The sequence below is a fragment of the Nicotiana sylvestris genome, chromosome 7 (assembly GCF_000393655.2).
Source record: "Nicotiana sylvestris chromosome 7, ASM39365v2, whole genome shotgun sequence".
Taxonomy (NCBI): Eukaryota; Viridiplantae; Streptophyta; class Magnoliopsida; order Solanales; family Solanaceae; genus Nicotiana; species Nicotiana sylvestris.
Window position 1 is genome coordinate 20691730 of NC_091063.1, and position 17732 is coordinate 20709461.

Here is a 17732-nt window from a genome sequence, read left to right on the forward strand (position 1 = left end):
AAACTATTTTTCTACTTTTCAAAAACTGCATATATTTCTACTAAAAAAATATTTTTCCTTTTAAAAGCTTGTTCAAATACTTTTAACTCCCAGAAAAGAAAACTTTTGGCCAAACAAGCTACTATTTGGCCACTAATGTGACATTTGTTCTCTATTGTAGACAATCAGATTAGAATTCGGGTAAACACCAAAGAGCATCATGAAATTTAACACACTAACAGAATATGATTTCTTTTATATCGTATTCTACAATCATTACTTTCATCTAACAAAGTTTACTCTAAGTTGTTAATATATTTATTGAACATGTTTTTCTTTTATCCATATTTCTCTTGCCTCTTTTTGAACAGGCAAACTATATGCTTTTAAGTGGAGAGGCAGAATATATTCATTTAAATTGTAATTGAATAATTATAAGCTAATTTCAAATACTTACAACCTTGTTGGATTTGGCGATTCGTAATAACATATACTTCTCTTGCGTCTTTTATAAATTTCAACGATATTGTCGAGAGTCAATCCAACAACAACAAACGACAACAACTCAGATGAATCCAATTAGTGGGTCTGGACTCTGGGGAGGGTAGAGTGTACGCAGACATTACCCCTATCCCGGAGGGACAGAGAGACTCTTTCCAGGAGATTCTCGGCCCAGAGACAATAGATCCGTAACAACAACATAAACCAAAAAAATAGTATCAGCGTCGTAAAAGACAACAAATAAATAGAAGGCTAAAATAATGTGAAACACAACAAAAGTCGCTAACAATCATAGACAAAACACTATCTCACTAACCGGCCCAACGAGGAGAAATGTTCGACTACCCCCTAACCTACAACCCTAATGCTCGACCTCCACGCCTTCCTATCAAGGGCCATGCCCTTGGAAATCTGAAGCCGCACCATGTCCTGCCTAGTCACCTCGCCCCAATACTTCTTAGACCGCCCTCTACCTCTTCTCGTACATGCCAGAGCCAACCGCTCACACCTCCTAACCGGGGCATCTAGGTTCCTCCTTCGCACGTGACCGAACCATCTAAGCCTCGCTTCCCGCATCTTGTCGTCCAAGGGAGTCACACTCACCCTCTCCCGAACATCCTTATTCCTAATCTTATCCATCCTAGTGTGCCCGCACTTCCATCTCAACATCCTCATTTCTGCTACTTTCATCTTTTGGATATGTGAAATCCTGAATGGCCAACACTCAGTCCCATACAACATGGCCGGTCTAACCACCGCTTTATAGAACTTACCTTTAAGTTTCGGTAGCATATTCTTGTCACACAGGACTCCAGACGCTAACCTCTATTTTATCCACCCACCCCTCGATACGGTGCGTGACATCCCCGTCGGTGTCCTCATCTCTTTGTATAATTGACCCTAGGTACTTGAAACTCTCTCTTAGGAATGACTTGTGAGTCAAGTCTCACTTCCATGTACGCTTCCCCCAACACGTCTCTGAACTTGCACTCCAAATATTCCGTCTTGGTCCTACTCAAGTTGAAACCTATAGACTCTAGGGACTACCTCCATACCTCCAATCCCTCGCTAACGTTGTCGCGCGCCTCATCAATCAGAATTATATCATCAGCGAACAACATATACCATGGCAGTTCCCATTAAATATGGTGTGTTAGTGCGTCCATCCCCAGGGCAAATAAGAACGGGCTGAGCGCAGATCCTTGGTGTAACCCTATAACCACCGGAAAAGGATCTGAGTGACCTCCAATAGTCCTAACCCGAGTCTTAGATCCATCATACATATTTTTTATCGCCCTAATATAAGTTACCGACACACTTTTCACCTCCAGGCATCTCCAAAGAACATTCATAGAGACCTTGTCATACGCCTTTTCTAGGTCAATAAACATCATGTGCAAATCCCTCTTCCTATCTCTGTACTGTTCCTTCAACCTCCTGATAAGGTGGATAGCTTCCATAGTAGAACAACCCCGCATGAACCCGAACTGGAACTCAGATATAGAACCACCTTCCTTACCCTCCCTTCCACCACCCTCTCCCAAACTTTCATGGTATGAGTCAGTAACTTGATACCCCTACAATTGTTATAATTTTGGATATCACCTTTGTTCTTGTATAAAGGAATCATCATACTCCAGCTCCACTCATTCTGAAAATTACATTAAACAACCTAGTTAGCCACTCCAAGCCTGCTCTACCCACATACCTCCAAAATTTTACTGGAATCTCGTCTGGTCCTGTCTCTTTTCCCCTACTCATCTTACGTATCGCTTCCACGACCTCCTTAACTTTAATACGCTTACAACACCTAAAGTCTTGGTGACTCTCGGGGTGCAAGGGTTAATCCCTTGAGGGAATATCCTTAAAGCGCTTAATTTTTGGGTCCGTTTTTCCTAATATAATATGCTAAGAAGTTTGAGACACACAATAACCTCTCAATCCATCTAATATGAATTACTTAATTTGGTACAAATGTTTGCGTGCCAGGATAGTAATTTTAGAAAACTCAAACGGGAATATTCGATATTATCAAAAACCTGTGGGTAAAATGTGCAAATATCTCATATATACAATTGAATCCGGGGTTGCACGCAGGGTCCTAAATTGTCGCACGTAGAGGAACAAAACCTCTGTGTCTCCGACTTCTCATGCGCTTTCTCTCTCTTTCCCAGTCCTTTGCTCTACTCTCCACCCCCCATTTTCCAGCAACTAGGGTTTTTGCTCCTCTCTTTCTACTAAAAAGGAGCTTTTCAACTGTTATCCATTTCCATTTTTACAGTTGTCATCACCAGGAAATTTTCCTTAGCGGGTCATTCATTTTCACTTAAAAAAAGAAAAAAAGATTGAGTCTTTATTGCTGGGTTTTGTTTATTCTTGAAGACTGAGCTGAAAGATTGATGGCTAAGACTAAACCTGGAAAAAAAGACCTTGATTCTTACTCTATCAAGGGCACCAACAAAATCGTTAGACGTAATACACCTCCCCCCCCTCCCCCGGCTCTTTATTGCTGTACCTTTATGATTGTGCTTGTGTTTATTTTATTTCTTGTTTTGATCAATTTGGATTTTGGTAATTTGATTTGTCATGTGCGAAGAAGGATAAAGTTGGTCCTTTTTTGGTGTTACAAGGTTTTTACTTTGGCTCATTGAAGTACTACTCTTTTTTTTTTTCTCCTTCTATGCTTTGTATTATAGATTGTCCATTAGTACTATCATTTTGTTGATCAATTTTTTTTTTTTTATGACTATGGTGTATGGACCAGCTTCTATACGCCTCGACTAACTACCACCAACACACTTGTGTTTTGCCTCCGTTGGGATTTGAACCTGCAAACTCATGGTTATTCTTCCACTTAATTGACTAGTAGGCCACGCCTTTGGGTGCCTTTTTGTACTGCATTTATTCCTAGCTCATTGGGTTTTATCTTCCTAGATTGTTTGTCCCTTCTTTAACTTCGCTTTAATATTTCTAAGCTCAGTGCGTAGTTGTTGTCCTATAGCACGCATATTTCATGTATTGTGGACTTTGATGAGATTTGGGGCGTTTTTCTTCTCTTCATTATCAGCATTTGCTCCAACTCCCCCGGCCCCCACACAGTCCTTTTCAGTTATTTAAGTTTTCGATTGTTGGATGTCATTAGACTGAAAAAATAAACTGTTTTGAACTTTCTTTCTCAGCTGGTGATTGTGTGTTGATGAGACCCTCTGATTCTGATAAGCCTCCGTACGTGGCAAGAGTAGAGAAGCTCGAGTCCGATCACCGGAATAATGTGAAGGTCAAAGTTAGATGGTACTACCGACCGGAGGAGTCTATTGGTGGTCGCAGACAATTCCATGGGGCCAAAGAGCTGTTCTTATCAGATCACTTCGATATGCAAAGTGCACATACCATTGAAGGGAAGTGCATAGTGCACTCTTTTAAGAACTACACCAAATTGGAGAATGTGGGCCCTGAGGATTACTTTTGTAGGTTCGAGTACAAAGCTGCCACAGGGGGATTTACTCCTGACCGCGTCGCTGTGTGAGTTTATACTAGCTTTGCTCTGGAGCATGAGAGCTACATTTTACATTTTTAGGTTTGAATTTGAAAGTTATGCTCATAGTGTTTACTAACACCTGGATACTTTGGGATGTTTTGATTTTGAAGGTATTGTAAGTGTGAGATGCCCTACAACCCTGATGATCTGATGGTACAGTGTGAAGGATGCAAAGACTGGTAAACTGACAATATCGTAAAAATTTATTCCCTTTACACATGAACATGTCTTTTTTGCTTTTATGCATGGAAATCAACAAGCATAGCTCCATTTAATGTTCTAGTTGAACATAAAAGGATATCTTTATATTTGTAATTACTTTCAGTTTAGATCAAAAGCAGCAAAAAAGGAAAATAAATGTACAGTCACATCAAAGAACTCAAAGCTTGAAAGGGCAACAAATAAATTGTTGCATCTTTCCCCATTTCTCGTATATCAGCATATGGGGCAAGTTTAGTTGGTTCATTCGTGCAGATTTTATCTTCTAAAGTGGATTATATAATTGTATTGCCTTTTTACTGTCCACTATCTACATTATCTTACTATTTCAATCGGGTGCACAACAAACACATAAATATTTCTTTTTGCAGACTTATAAATGTCATGATATTTTACTTGCATTTCAGGTAGTCTTTTAGATGAAATTCCTTTGTGTATCATGTAAGCATGCAATGCTGATCCATTTCAATTCGAGCTGCGACTGCCCTTTGTTAAAAATCCAGTTGTGGTAAACTTAAATAAGAAATTTGAGTTTGAATGCTGATATCACCCACGTATGTGTATACATATGTACTGTACCTGTCTATGTCCATGTTATTGCTGAAGTGAAAACATTGTTGTGGGGCATAATTAGGTATACAGATACAATATTATATCATATGGAAATTCCACCAGAATCTGGATTTGTTCCCAAGTGCCCACGAAGAAAACACATGGGTCGTGGCAAGTTTACGTGAAGTTTAAAATGGTTGACTAAAATATCTAGATCCAATTGGTGTCTTTATATCTTAGGAATTGGATGCAAATCTCTGATGGTGCCAGAAATCTTGTATGTCAAAGTTACATGTGGTTTCAAGGCTCTACGATGAGTTCAGCAATGCCACATTGGTTAAGCAATACTCGGGGCTGTATTGTTTATCTGATATGGCATGGAACTTGAAAGTAAGAGCAACTTCATCAGTGTGGTTGGAGTGTAAAATAGGGGAAATGAAAATCTTCACATGTCTGTAATTGCCTTCATTGGCTTTGGGTGAAATGGCTGCTTTATTCAGCATCTTTACGTTAGGAGGCCTGAGTTGTCGTGGAGTCTGTTTGTCTTAGTCTAACTGTCCGTGTTATGATTATCTGATAGTGTTTGTCTTAGTCTAACTGTCCGTGTTATGATTATCTGATAACTGTGTCTATAAGAAAGTCTTCTCATTTTCCTTGCAATTTTATTGCAGGTTCCATCCCTCTTGTATGGGTATGACCATTGAAGAAGCAAAGAAATTAGAGCATTTCTTGTGTTCTGACTGTTCCTCAGAAGATGATGGCAAACGTCCCTTGAGCTCATTTCATGTTTCACCACCTGTTGAGTCAAAGGTAAAATTTCTGTTACACACACTGGGTAACCTTTGACATGAAAGTATTGGCATTATTTGCAGATGTTGTGTCTCAAGTTTATTAACCGACTGTTGTTGTTTGTGAGAGGGTAATGGTGGTGGGTGGACTTTTGCACTATGTTCTTATGTGTAGTCTGATGTTAGGATCATTCTGGACAGAGAAGGTTGCGCTCAGTTAGTAGCAACCCCAGTGAAATCCCACAAGTGGGGTCTGGGGAGGGTAAAGTGTACGTAGACCTTACCCCTACCTAATGGCGGTAGAGAGGCTATATATTTAGTCTGGATATATCTAATATATCAGATTCTATTACAGTAAAAGAAGGAGAAGAGTGGACCTGAGAAAGGGGTATCTCCTAAGTCATGATGTTACCTGCCATTTAATACACCGAGCTACTGATACAATCAACAACTAGTGATCAAACCAAGCTGGTTTCACACTCTCGTTGTTGAGTTCCTCGAAGGAAAGAAAAAGGTTCAAAACATGGATGACCTGAGGATGGAGAATGTTGCAAGTTTAAGGCCTATGTGACAGCTTGGATAATATGAACTTAGATCCTGCTGAACTATGTTATACTTCAGATAGGTTCTCCATAGTTAACAAGTGGGAGTACTCAAAATACCTATGTAGCTCGAACTCTCTGGTGCATGTCAGATCCTCCAAAAGTAGTGCAATTTTGAAGGATCTGACACGGGTGTATCAACATTTTGGAGAGTCCACGCAACATAGCAAATACTCACTCTTAGTAGTAAGATAGCCTTTAGAGTTGGGAACTGCTTTCACTGACAATAGAAGTACATTGGTTGGGTAGAATCTCACTAGGTTTTACCAACATAAAGAAAATTTCCTCTTTCCCTTTTGAAATGTCATTTGGCTGGACTTGGGTATGAGGTATGACATGAAGATACATTATAAAAGTAGGTACAAAGCTGAGATAAAGTTAACGTTTGAGATATCTGTAACTTTAACTAGTGTAGGTCTCAAGTATCACATTCGTGTTACCTTAATCAGTGATTTTTTGTTTTGTTTTTGATGAAGTAATATTAGATTTCATTGCTGGCATAAAAAAGATGCATACTAATACAAAAGTTATGGAAGCAAAAAAGACTTTGTTAGCTCAATTACAAAATGACTATTCTAGAACTAGGGAGCTAAACAAGTTCAAAAAGTTGTCAGGAGAATCTAAGGGGGAAAGGTAATGCAACTATAAAGATACGAAAAACATCTAGCCTTAAGGAAATGATTTGGAGTTGATAAACCTTCAAAACATCTGTTGTTCCTTTTTGACCTTAATCAGTGAATTAACTATGCCTCAATCTCAAACTAGCCACAATATGATCCTGTATATTCAATTTAGAGGATTATCATTGCTAGACTATTTTTCTGATGGCCGTGAACCTACCTCAACCCTCCAAGTGACTGGAAATGCTCACATAAGAGAAGTTACCCTTAGTATTCACGTTTTATTAGTGTTAAGGTATTTGGGCTTTTTGCTAGTGTTAAGGTATTTGGTTTTCTTTTATTAGCGTTAAGGTCTTGGATAAGGATCTAATAAGGTGGGGAAAAGAGGGGGGGGGAGAGGTACTCTTCTAGGAAATGACAATGTATTCGGAACGATTCAAAAACAAAAGTTGGGCAAATACATGTTACATTAATGTAGGAGTATTCTGGAACTCTACTTCCCTACTTTTGTACGATGATGGGTCATTTGGTTTTCAATCAAGCTTGTGAGTACTGTATCTGATTCTTTTAGAATGTGTGTAATGCCTTATTTGTTCACTCTTCTTCCTTCTTCTTCATATATTTTTTCTAAAGTCGAAGGGGTATCCAATATTTTGTAACTGAGGGATCTCAGGAAGTTTATATGTCAATAATTTTGGAGAAAAAGAATCACTGAGCACATGCAAACCACATTGGCAAGACCTCGCATCTCTCGTCTTCCCTCCCCCTAACCCTTTTGGCACAGAGAGTTGTGAACCAATGCTTGTCAAAGTTGATTTTAGATTTGGCTCCTGTGCCCTATGAGACTTGAGTTTCTTAAGGTATTGGGTTTGAGGTAATTGATATCGATATTCCTTCCTACCATGGTATTTTATGTAAGAATTAAGAGGGAAGAAGAGTAGATTACACGATGACATTTAATGTTGGGAAAAAGGCCATATTTGTCCCTCTACTTTAGGAAATTATCCACGTTTGTCCCTAGTTCTACTATCCGTCCAAATATGTCCCACCGTTAAGAAAGTAAACAAATTCGCCCCTAACACTAACAGAGTTCCAACATGGCACCGAGACCCTTCTCTTTGACTGCCAACTAGGCAAATGTTCAACCCTAATTAAAAAGAACTGTCTAGGGACAAACGTGGATACTTTCCTAAAGCAGGGAGAGGGATGGCTGTTAATGGGACAAGTAAAAATGGGGGTTGTTGATTGACTTCTCAGGTTGTTGATTCAAATCCCCTATCGTCCTGTAACAGCAAATGTTTGATAGAAATGGTTGGTAATTGGGGTGATATGAGTGGCTGACTGTTAGAAGGAGAGGCGGATATGGGGTGAGGAGAGAGATAGGTTGAGCATGGGAATCTGGCTGAATAATCATGTTGAGCTATTTACTGAAATATTACCTGCTGACATGTAGATAGGAATTAAAGAAGACTACATATGCATCCATGTACATCTTTCTATGTGCCTCAAGTCACATCATTTTAGTTTTGATAACTGAGAAATCCGCTATTTTCAACTTTCAAACTCGGTCGAAAAGGCCCTTCACCACTGTCAAAGCCTGAATTTGAACTCTCGACCAATATGTACTACCCACAATGCATCATGACAATGCTATCATTGAAATCTTAGCTCTTGTTTGTAATCTTGATTATAGTTTATCTGTAGTTGGCAACCATTTAATCTAAACTGCCACTATTCCCATTGATAGGTGGAGTCAAAGCGAAGGAAGAGATAAATAGCTGACCTTGATGCAGTATGAGGAGGTACGCATTTTCTTGCGTACTAGCTCTGGCATTGTTGTATGTGTTATCAAATTGTATAGCACTGAGAGAACACTATCCCTTTTCCAAAAGTCAGAGAACCTTCTTTATTCACTATGGTAACTTGCTATTTATAAAAGTTTGTGCACTAGACTGGGTTGTCAACTGAATGCAAATTGTGTGGCCTAAATGAGTAATTACTGGATATTGCTGAGTCTATCAAAAGATGAATCTTAAGTGGTAAAAGTATCATAAACATTTTAAGTCTAGGTGTCTTTTTCTATGTTCATTTATTTCATAATTATGACTTTCCTCTTCCTGTGTCTTCCCTTATTGTTCTTGAAAAATGTAGAAGTAGGATTTCTGGGTTAGATGGGAAGCTGGATGTACGATAACAAGCCTCTAAGAGCTGATCAAGAATCGTACTGACGAATAAGAACTTTTCCCATTTGCGAGTTGCAATATCTGGAGTCCTTATTTCATAGCGCTATAGCATTTGCTCTATCTATATCTTAAATAGCAAACAAATTGAATTAGCACTTCTCAGATCAAGCTAGGCTAGCCTCTCCAGCTGAGTTGGGGCGCCAAGGCCATGTATGCACTAGCAATTGGTACATAGGAGAATGCAATCTGCAGATGCATATTGAGTTGGTTAAAATTGGTAAAATTGAGTTGTGATCTAATTCACTTAAATGTTCCTGTGAATTCGTCCACCGATGGTGATCTCTTGATCTAGGTCATGGCAACATGCTTGTAAATTAGTACCAGAGAGCTTGCTTCATCATCTGAAAATGAAGTTATTTTTGCTACTTAGTTGATTTTCTTAATTAATATTTGTGTGTGCGGGTGCGCCGGTTTCTATGGAAAATGTATAAAGAAGCGAGTTGGGGGAAGAGGGAACAAGCATGCTAAAAAATTCATACAGGGTCTGAGGAGGTTAGTGTGTACGCAACTCAAGGTAGAGAGGCAGAATTTTCTCCATTCCAACGACTTAAATTGATGCAAGATATTATTGTTTTATTTGAGATTGCTTTTGGAAAGCCACATGATAATTGAATTTGAGTAGTAATTACACAATTTGGTTTGTTTGTCTGATTACTTGGTCTAATATATAGTCTATTGTAATTGAAGAAGTGCGATCATACTGCAGTTTCAAGGATAGTGGTTAAGAATTGCATACTATTGTAAATACATTTTAAAAAGGCAAATTTTCAAGTTTCTGTCTTATATTTCTATTTATAAATATAAACTCTTTCTTAAACATAATTGTTTTCCTTGTTTTTTGGCCATCTTTTGAAAATGAAGTAATTGTTGAATTTTTAGTTATAATGACAAAATTTGGTCAAATAATGATTTCTGGAATTGGATCTCTGACTAACAAGTCCAAATCAAAACTCAATTATAATTAAACGACAACAACAATTACGTCAAGTTGGGGTCGTTTATATGAATTCACAGTTGTTTGTATAAAAAAAAGTTGGTTTAAATTTTTATATTCATTTTAGAAAAAAAGTAACTGATAATGTGAATTCCACTTGCGAACAAATATCATGTTGAGAAGCTACCTTAGGAAGGAATCAGCCAAATGCCAATAATATTCATCATATTGCAGCACCCTGTGAAGCTTTCCAACTTTGCACCAAATTCCTCTTAAGAATTATTTAGTGTAAAAAGTAGTCATTATTTAAATAGGAAATTGATAATAACAACAAACCTATTGTATAGGTGTTTTTAAAACAAGTATGAAAAATTAAAAGCTAAGATGAAAATACCGAAGAAAAGTTAGAATAGAAAATTCACGAACTATCAAATTGATGTGTAGAGTTAAAATTAGAATAATTATTAAACGTGATTTTGATCACTCCCAAAACACGATATATCCATTGATTACATAATCTACAACTCATTCGTCGGCAAAAAATCAGAATAGCAATATTCAGATAAACAAAATAACAAACATCTACCTATGATGTCATTAACATAGAATTTTGTTTCTGCAGATGAGCTTCACGCCAACGTTTGTGTAGCTTCTCTTTGGACTCAATCAATTCCTTCTTTTTGGACTTCAACTTTGATAAAATTTGGGGCAAAACATGTTTCGGATCTTCCTTCAATCTTTTTATAATAAAGAAACTTTGTTCTTTGCATTCTTCCCTAATGCAACTGAGACTCACATGACTGAAATAATTGTCAACAATATTAATAATCTGATGCTGTTGCGTTGAGTCCCTCAAGATATTCATTAAAGCCTTTGCAGATTGCACAGTTGTTCCCATACATGACAAGTGACCGTCAATTTCAAACATCTCATCTTCTGCAGTTTTCTGCCTTTTGGCTTTGATTTCTTCACTACTACTACTACTACTACTTGGTGAAGATACATTCTCTTCCTCCCTTTTACTCTTCTTAATTTTCAAAACTGACGCAAACTCATCCATCAAATCTTGGTTTTCATCACCAAAGATTTTCGCAATTGTATCATAAGCCTCGTTATTCGAAAGCTCACTCTTTGTCAAAGCCTTGATAATTTTCAAGTGTGCACAAATAACACCTTGATTATGAGCGAATCGTTTCTCCAATTTGTTCTGAAAATTAATGCAAGATTTTAACTTGTCCATATCTGCAACGACAATATTGTTGTTTTTGAATTGCGGAGGCAATGATGGAGGAGGCAAGAACATACGACATCCATATAGCAAATCGTCGTGCCCTTTGAACAGCGCCTGCAACTGTGAAGCAGCAGTTGGTCGGTCCAACTTTCCTCAACAAAACTACTATAGGAGTTGTATAAGTCAGGGTGGGACATTACACGCCGATTGAAGGAGATTGCCGCGCCATCGCTAACCATGTTTTTTTTTCTATAATAAAAGAAGAGTTAGATTGTGAGGGACAGACCGAAGCTTCTCCAGATTATATAAAGGAAAGTCTGAGAACTCAATCCTAAGTACGCTAGGAATATGTTGTCTTAACTTGGTTTGACTTGTATACACAGAGGTGACGGAGCTAACTCAATTCAATTATGCCCTAATTGCTTCACTGTTGATTACTACTCCGTAGTATTATTTCTTCGGACCTAAAGATATTCAGTTATTCCATATAAATTGATATTGAAAATCATATTCCAAGTTCATATTATCTTCTTCGAGGATCTAGATGTACACACGATAATTCATTCCACGTAGCTTTTTCTCAACTGTTTATCTTGTCTCCTCCTCAGGTTAGAAAAACTAACTTTCTTCCTCAATTTTGGGTGCATTACAATATTAATAAAAATATACACCGTACATCAATAATAATAAGATAAAATTATTTGATTCCTGACCCTGAACCACTTGTGAGGGGAGAATATAATATACTTTCATATATAACGTATATCAAATTGATATAGATAACTTTGTTATCATAAGCAATATTTTAGCTATTAAGTGGAGACACTCAATAAATCATTTTAGTAAACCAACTATGATGTAAACCGACTTATCAAGATAAACTGTCTTGAATAGAAAATATGTAAATTATGCTCGAAATTAAATTACTGAGCAAGTTACCTCGCAAACACCAGTCATGTTGCGGGTTAATAATAATTGCACATGTAACCATCTCATAGATGCATCTTATGTGGTATACATGGCAAGTGAATGAGCCTATATTCACCTTTGATATTTTCAGCATTCGTGATTTCAATTTCAATTTTAGTTGGTCTATTAATTAATGAGAACAACATAAGGGAATTTGTAAAGAAATTTCTAGTTCTTTAATATTTACCCATGTGAATTCTCTTTTAATTTTGCACATTATACTTAAATTAATATGGCTAAATCAATTATGCCAACTGGATAAATTATCAATATTGATAAATTTTAGGTTTATACCATGACGTGTGCAATTATGAATAAACTTTCACTTTATTATGACATTCTTTTATTTGTGTAGTACAAACTGGACAATAAAGCGGGTAGCTTTTCATATACATATTACGCCGCTACAAGTTGTAGTAATAGAAGATATTAAATCTTCTTATTATTTGTAGTCTCAATATAACCAATCGCTTTCGCGAATACTTTAGAAACTCAATACGTTTCTTTGAGACTTACTACAATGCAATACCTTATTGGTAATCAATTGTACAACAACAACAAACCCAGTTTGATCCCAGCAGGTGGGGTCTGGGGAGGGTAGTCTGTACGCAGACCTTACCCCTACCTAATACAGGTAGAGAAGCTGTTTCAAAATAGACCTTCGACTGAGGAAGGGCAAGAAGAAGAAGAGGAAAGCAAGGAAGGAAGAAAGATGGAAGATAAAAGAAAAATGGAGAGATAAAGGATAAGTGGTACCAAATAATAGCAACAGGGAATACAATACCTCAGGCGAACAAAACCACATATGAGTGAGAAGGGAATGAAGCTTTTGGCATCCAAAAAGAAGTTGTCAAACCTAAAACATGTTGAATTAGGTTTGTGCGAAGATTGCATTTACGGGAAACAAAAGAGAGTTAGTTTCTCAAAGGTGGGAAGGACGCCAAAGAAAGAGAAGCTGGAACTAGTGCATACAGATGTGTGGGGACCAGCTCCTGTAACCTCTCTAGGAGGCTCACGCTATTATGTCACCTTCATTGATGATTCCACAAGAAAGGTATGGGTTTATTTTCTGAAAAATAAATCTGATGTATTTGTTACCTTTAAAAGATGGAAAGCTGAAGTTGAAAATCAGACAAGTCTAAAGTTAAAATGTCTGAAGTCTGACAATGGAGGAGAGTATGATAGCCAAGAGTTCAAAGCATTTTGCTCGGAGAATGGGATCAGAATGATCAAGACAGTTCCTGGAACACCGGAACAAAATGGTGTTGCTGAGAGGATGAACAGAACCCTGAATGAACGAGCCAGAAGTATGAGAATACATTCTGGATTGCCGAAGTATTTTTGGGCTGAGGCTGTTAACACGACAGCTTACCTCATAAACAGGGGACCCTCTGTACCGCTGAATTTTGAAATTCCTGAGGAGGTATGGACAGGAAAGCAGGTAACTCTCTCACATCTGAAATTTTTTGGTTATGTTGCTTATGTGCATGTAAACTCTAATGATAGAGATAAACTTGATCCTAAAGCAAAGAAATGTTTCTTTATTGGCTATGGTGATGATAATTTTGGTTATCGGTTTTGGGATGATCAGAATAGAAAGATCCTAAGACACAGGAATGTCACATTTAATGAAAATGTGATGTACAAGGACAAGCTTGAAGTAGAACCAACCAACACCATCAAACAGACAATGTCTGAAACAGTTGAGTTAGAAGAAATCTCAGAAAATGAAGTAGCTAGAGGGATTACAACTGATTCTGAAATTGAAGATGAAGAACCAGAAGCCGAATTTGAAGAAGAACTAGAAGCCGAACCTGAAGCCGAACCTGAAGCGGAACCAGAGATAGAATCAAATCCAGAACCAAATCTGGAATCAAGACCTGAATCAAATTCGGATTCTGTTACTCATGAACCTACATTGAGGAGATTTAAAAGAGTCACGAATGCTCCAGATAGGTTAACTCTCTCTCTTCACTATTTACTTCTTACTGATGCTGGAGAACCAGAGCATTTTGTTGAAGCAATGCAGGTGATAGACTCTGATAAGTGGAAGCTAGCCATGAAAGAAGAGATGAATTCTCTTCAAAAGAATAAAACATGGATACTTACGGAGTTACCAAAAGGAAAGAAGGCATTGCAGAACAAGTGGGTGTACAGAGTCAAAGAAGAGCATGATGGTAAGAAGAGATACAAAGCACGATTAGTAGTAAAAGGCTTTCAGCAGAAGGAAGGAATTGACTACACCGAGATCTTCTCTCCTGTAGTCAAATTAACTACTATCAGGTTGGTGCTACGTATCGTAGCTGCAAAAAATTTGCATTTGGAGCAGCTAGATGTTAAAACTGCTTTCTTGCATGGTGACCTTGAAGAAGACATCTACATGAAGCAACCTGAAGGTTTTCAAGTTTTTGGTAAAGAAAACCTTGTGTGTAAGTTGAAGAAGAGTTTGTATTGTTTGAAACAAGCTCCCAGACAATGGTACAAGAAATTTGATGGATTCATGCATAAAAATGGTTTCACACGATGTGAGATGGACCATTGCTGTTATATCAAAAATCTTGATGAATCCTATATTATTTTATTGTTGTACGTTGATGATATGCTAATTGCAGGATCTAGCATAAATGAGATCAACTTGGTTAAGCAACAACTGGCGGAGGAGTTTGAAATGAAAGACTTAGGACCAGCTAAGCAAATGCTTGGGATGAGGATTAACAGAAACAGATCGGAAGGAACCTTAAAGTTGTCTCAAGAAAAGTACATACAGAAGTACTAAGCAGGTTCAATCTTCATGATGCAAAGACCAGAAACACTCCACTTGGAAGCCATCTAAATCTGTCAAAGGACCAATCACCTAAGACAGATGAAGAAAGGAAGTACATGTCCAAAGTTTCGTATGCTTCAGCAGTAGGAAGTTTGATGTATGCTATGGTTGCACTAGACCTGACATAGCCCATGCAGTTGGAGTTATCAGTAGATACATGTCAGATCCAGGAAAGGAGCATTGGGAAGGTGTAAAATGGATATTGCGATATCTCAAAGGCACTTCAGGTATGGCACTTTGTTTTAAAAAGAGCAATATTATCTTACAAGGTTTTGCTTGCAAATTTAGGTGGCAATCTGGATAGTCGAAAAAGTACCACGGGCTACGTGTTCACCTTGGGTGGTACTGCTGTTAGTTGGATGTCCAGACTTCAGAAAAGTGTTGCTCTATCTACCACTGAAGAAGAGTACATGGCAATCTCAGAAGCTGAAAAAGAGATGATTTGGCTCAAGAATTTTCTTAAAGAGCTAGGTAAAGAACATGACAATTGTGAGCTTTTCAGCGATAGCCAGAGTGCAATTCATCTTGCCAAAAATCCAGTGTTTTATGCAAGATCGAAGCATATCCAGTTGAGGTATCATCATATCCGAGAGTTGATAAATGAAGGAACTTTTTCCCTACAGAAGATACCAGGATCAAAGAACCCGTCAGACATTTTGACCAAAGTTGTCGGTGTTGACAAACTGAGGTTGTGCACTGCCTCAGTTAGCCTTCAAGACTGATAGAGTGAAGGCGCCACCAGAGAATAGCAAATCTTTCTTTATTTTCTTTCTTGATGTAACATAGGTTTGAGGGGGAGATTGATAGGACCAAACCTGTTGTTGTATGTGAAAGTAGACAAAACAAAAGAAAGAAAAATAAAAAAGAGATGAAAATATGATGTAGGCGCTTACATCGACATTCTTGTGATGTAAGCGCTTACATCGACATTCTTGTGATGTAAGCGCTTACCTCAGCATTCTTATGATGTAAGCGCTTACCTCAGCATTCTTATGATGTAAGCGCTTACCTCGGTAGGGCATTCAAATGCTTATAAATAGGGGTCTACATTTTCATTTGTAGAACATCCCAAAACTTCTTCTTTCTCTCTTCAATTAATAAAGAGCTATTCTTTGTGTGGCTGTGGAGTAGGCAAAAATTGCCGAACCACGTAAATCTTGTCTTGTGCAATTTATTGTTTCTCGCCTAAATATCCTTTTCCTTCTATTATCTTGACACGCTTCCTCAACACAGTTCACTATTGCCCTGGGAGGAGTGTAAATGGCTAATTAATTAGACATTACATGCGATGCTGTATTATATTTATTTCTAGCTCTAAATCCAACAATAATAATACAATACTGTAATAAGAAAAATAAAATGCTCACTGACATTAATTAATGATAGTAATACACTGTGGGCATTTAATGCATTTGGTTTACCCACTAAATTCTCTCACTCACTTCCCCTATCCCTACTCCATCTTCTCCGCTTTCTTTGTCAATTCCCTGCGAAACCTGGGCCTTGCCAGCTCTCAATGATTTACATATATACACACAAGATATTTCCATATTCCTATTCCCATTGTAGCAACAAGTTATAACTGCTTCTGTCGGTGAAAGATGCTGCAGCTGGATTGCCCCTCTCCTGCTCCTTGCCATTCTTCTCCATCTTACTGGTTACGTATTCTTCACTCTCCATTCTCTATCTATTACTAATTACTAAGAACCTAAATTCACTACTCCTTTTGTTTCTGCAGATGAGCTTCACGCCAACGTTTGTGTAGCTTCTCTTTGGACTCAATCAATTCCTTCTTTTTGGACTTCAACTTTGATAAAATTTGGGGCAAAACATGTTTCGGATCTTCCTTCAATCTTTTTATAATAAAGAAACTTTGTTCTTTGCATTCTTCCCTAATGCAACTGAGACTCACATGACTGAAATAATTGTCAATAATATTATTAATCTGATGTTGTTGCGTTGAGTCCCTCAAGATATTCATTAAAGCCTTTGCAGATTGCACAGTTGTTCCCATACGTGACAAGTGACCGTCAATTTCAAACATCTCATCTTCTGCAGTTTTCTGCCTTTTGGCTTTGATTTCTTCACTACTACTACTACTACTACTACTACTTGGTGAAGATACATTCTCTTCCTCCCTTTTACTCTTCTTAATTTTCAAAACTGACGCAAACTCATCCATCAAATCTTGGTTTTCATCACCAAAGATTTTCGCAATTGTATCATAAGCCTCGTTATTCGAAAGCTCACTCTTTGTCAAAGCCTTGATAATCTTCAAGTGTGCACAAATAACACCTTGATTATGAGCGAATCGTTTCTCCAATTTGTTCTGAAAATTAATGCAAGATTTTAACTTGTCCATATCTGCAACGACAATATTGTTGTTTTTGAATTGCGGAGGCAATGATGGAGGAGGCAAGAACATACGGCATCCATATAGCAAATCGTCGTGCCCTTTGAACAGCGCATGCAACTGTGAAGCAGCAGTTGGTCGGTCCAACTTTCCTCAACAAAACTACTATAGGAGTTGTATAAGTCAGGGTGGGACATTACACGCCGATTGAAGGAGATTGCCGCGCCATCGCTAACCATGTTTTTTTTTCTATAATAAAAGAAGAGTTAGATTGTGAGGGACAGACCGAAGCTTCTCCAGATTATATAAAGGAAAGTCTGAGAACTCAATCCTAAGTACGCTAGGAATAGGTTGTCTTAACTTGGTTTGACTTGTATAC

At 37.8% G+C, this 17732-nt stretch overlaps 1 protein-coding gene across 5 annotated transcripts; it reads left to right on the top strand.

Annotated features, from left to right (window-relative positions):
* The first annotated feature begins 2581 nt into the window (after positions 1-2581).
* On the top strand, positions 2582-10617 carry LOC104234969 (chromatin remodeling protein EBS-like). Of its 5 annotated transcripts, none has more exons than XM_070150482.1 (6): positions 2582-2952; positions 3660-4002; positions 4129-4197; positions 5461-5599; positions 8547-8601; positions 9146-9693. In XM_070150482.1, exons 1-5 carry the CDS (start codon positions 2880-2882, stop codon positions 8571-8573), a joined length of 651 nt encoding a protein of 216 aa, XP_070006583.1. In that variant the 5' UTR covers positions 2582-2879; the 3' UTR covers positions 8574-8601; positions 9146-9693. The 5 variants fall into 5 exon arrangements, with proteins under 5 accessions (XP_070006583.1, XP_009786928.1, XP_009786933.1 ...); XM_009788631.2 differs by lacking the exon at positions 9146-9693 and adding an exon at positions 10599-10617 and having other exon boundaries at positions 2595-2952; XM_009788627.2 differs by having other exon boundaries at positions 2595-2952; positions 8951-9693.
* Positions 10618-17732: the final 7115 nt, after the last annotated feature.

Bases quoted from the DNA above. Each gene is read 5' to 3' on its own strand.
- LOC104234969 (XM_070150482.1), top strand. From the start codon at position 2,880: ATGGCTAAGACTAAACCTGGAAAAAAAGACCTTGATTCTTACTCTATC. The intron at 2,953-3,659 runs GTAATACACCTC...TTTCTTTCTCAG, and splicing joins CACCAACAAAATCGTTAGAC to CTGGTGATTGTGTGTTGATG. The intron at 4,198-5,460 runs GTAAACTGACAA...ATTTTATTGCAG, and splicing joins TGTGAAGGATGCAAAGACTG to GTTCCATCCCTCTTGTATGG.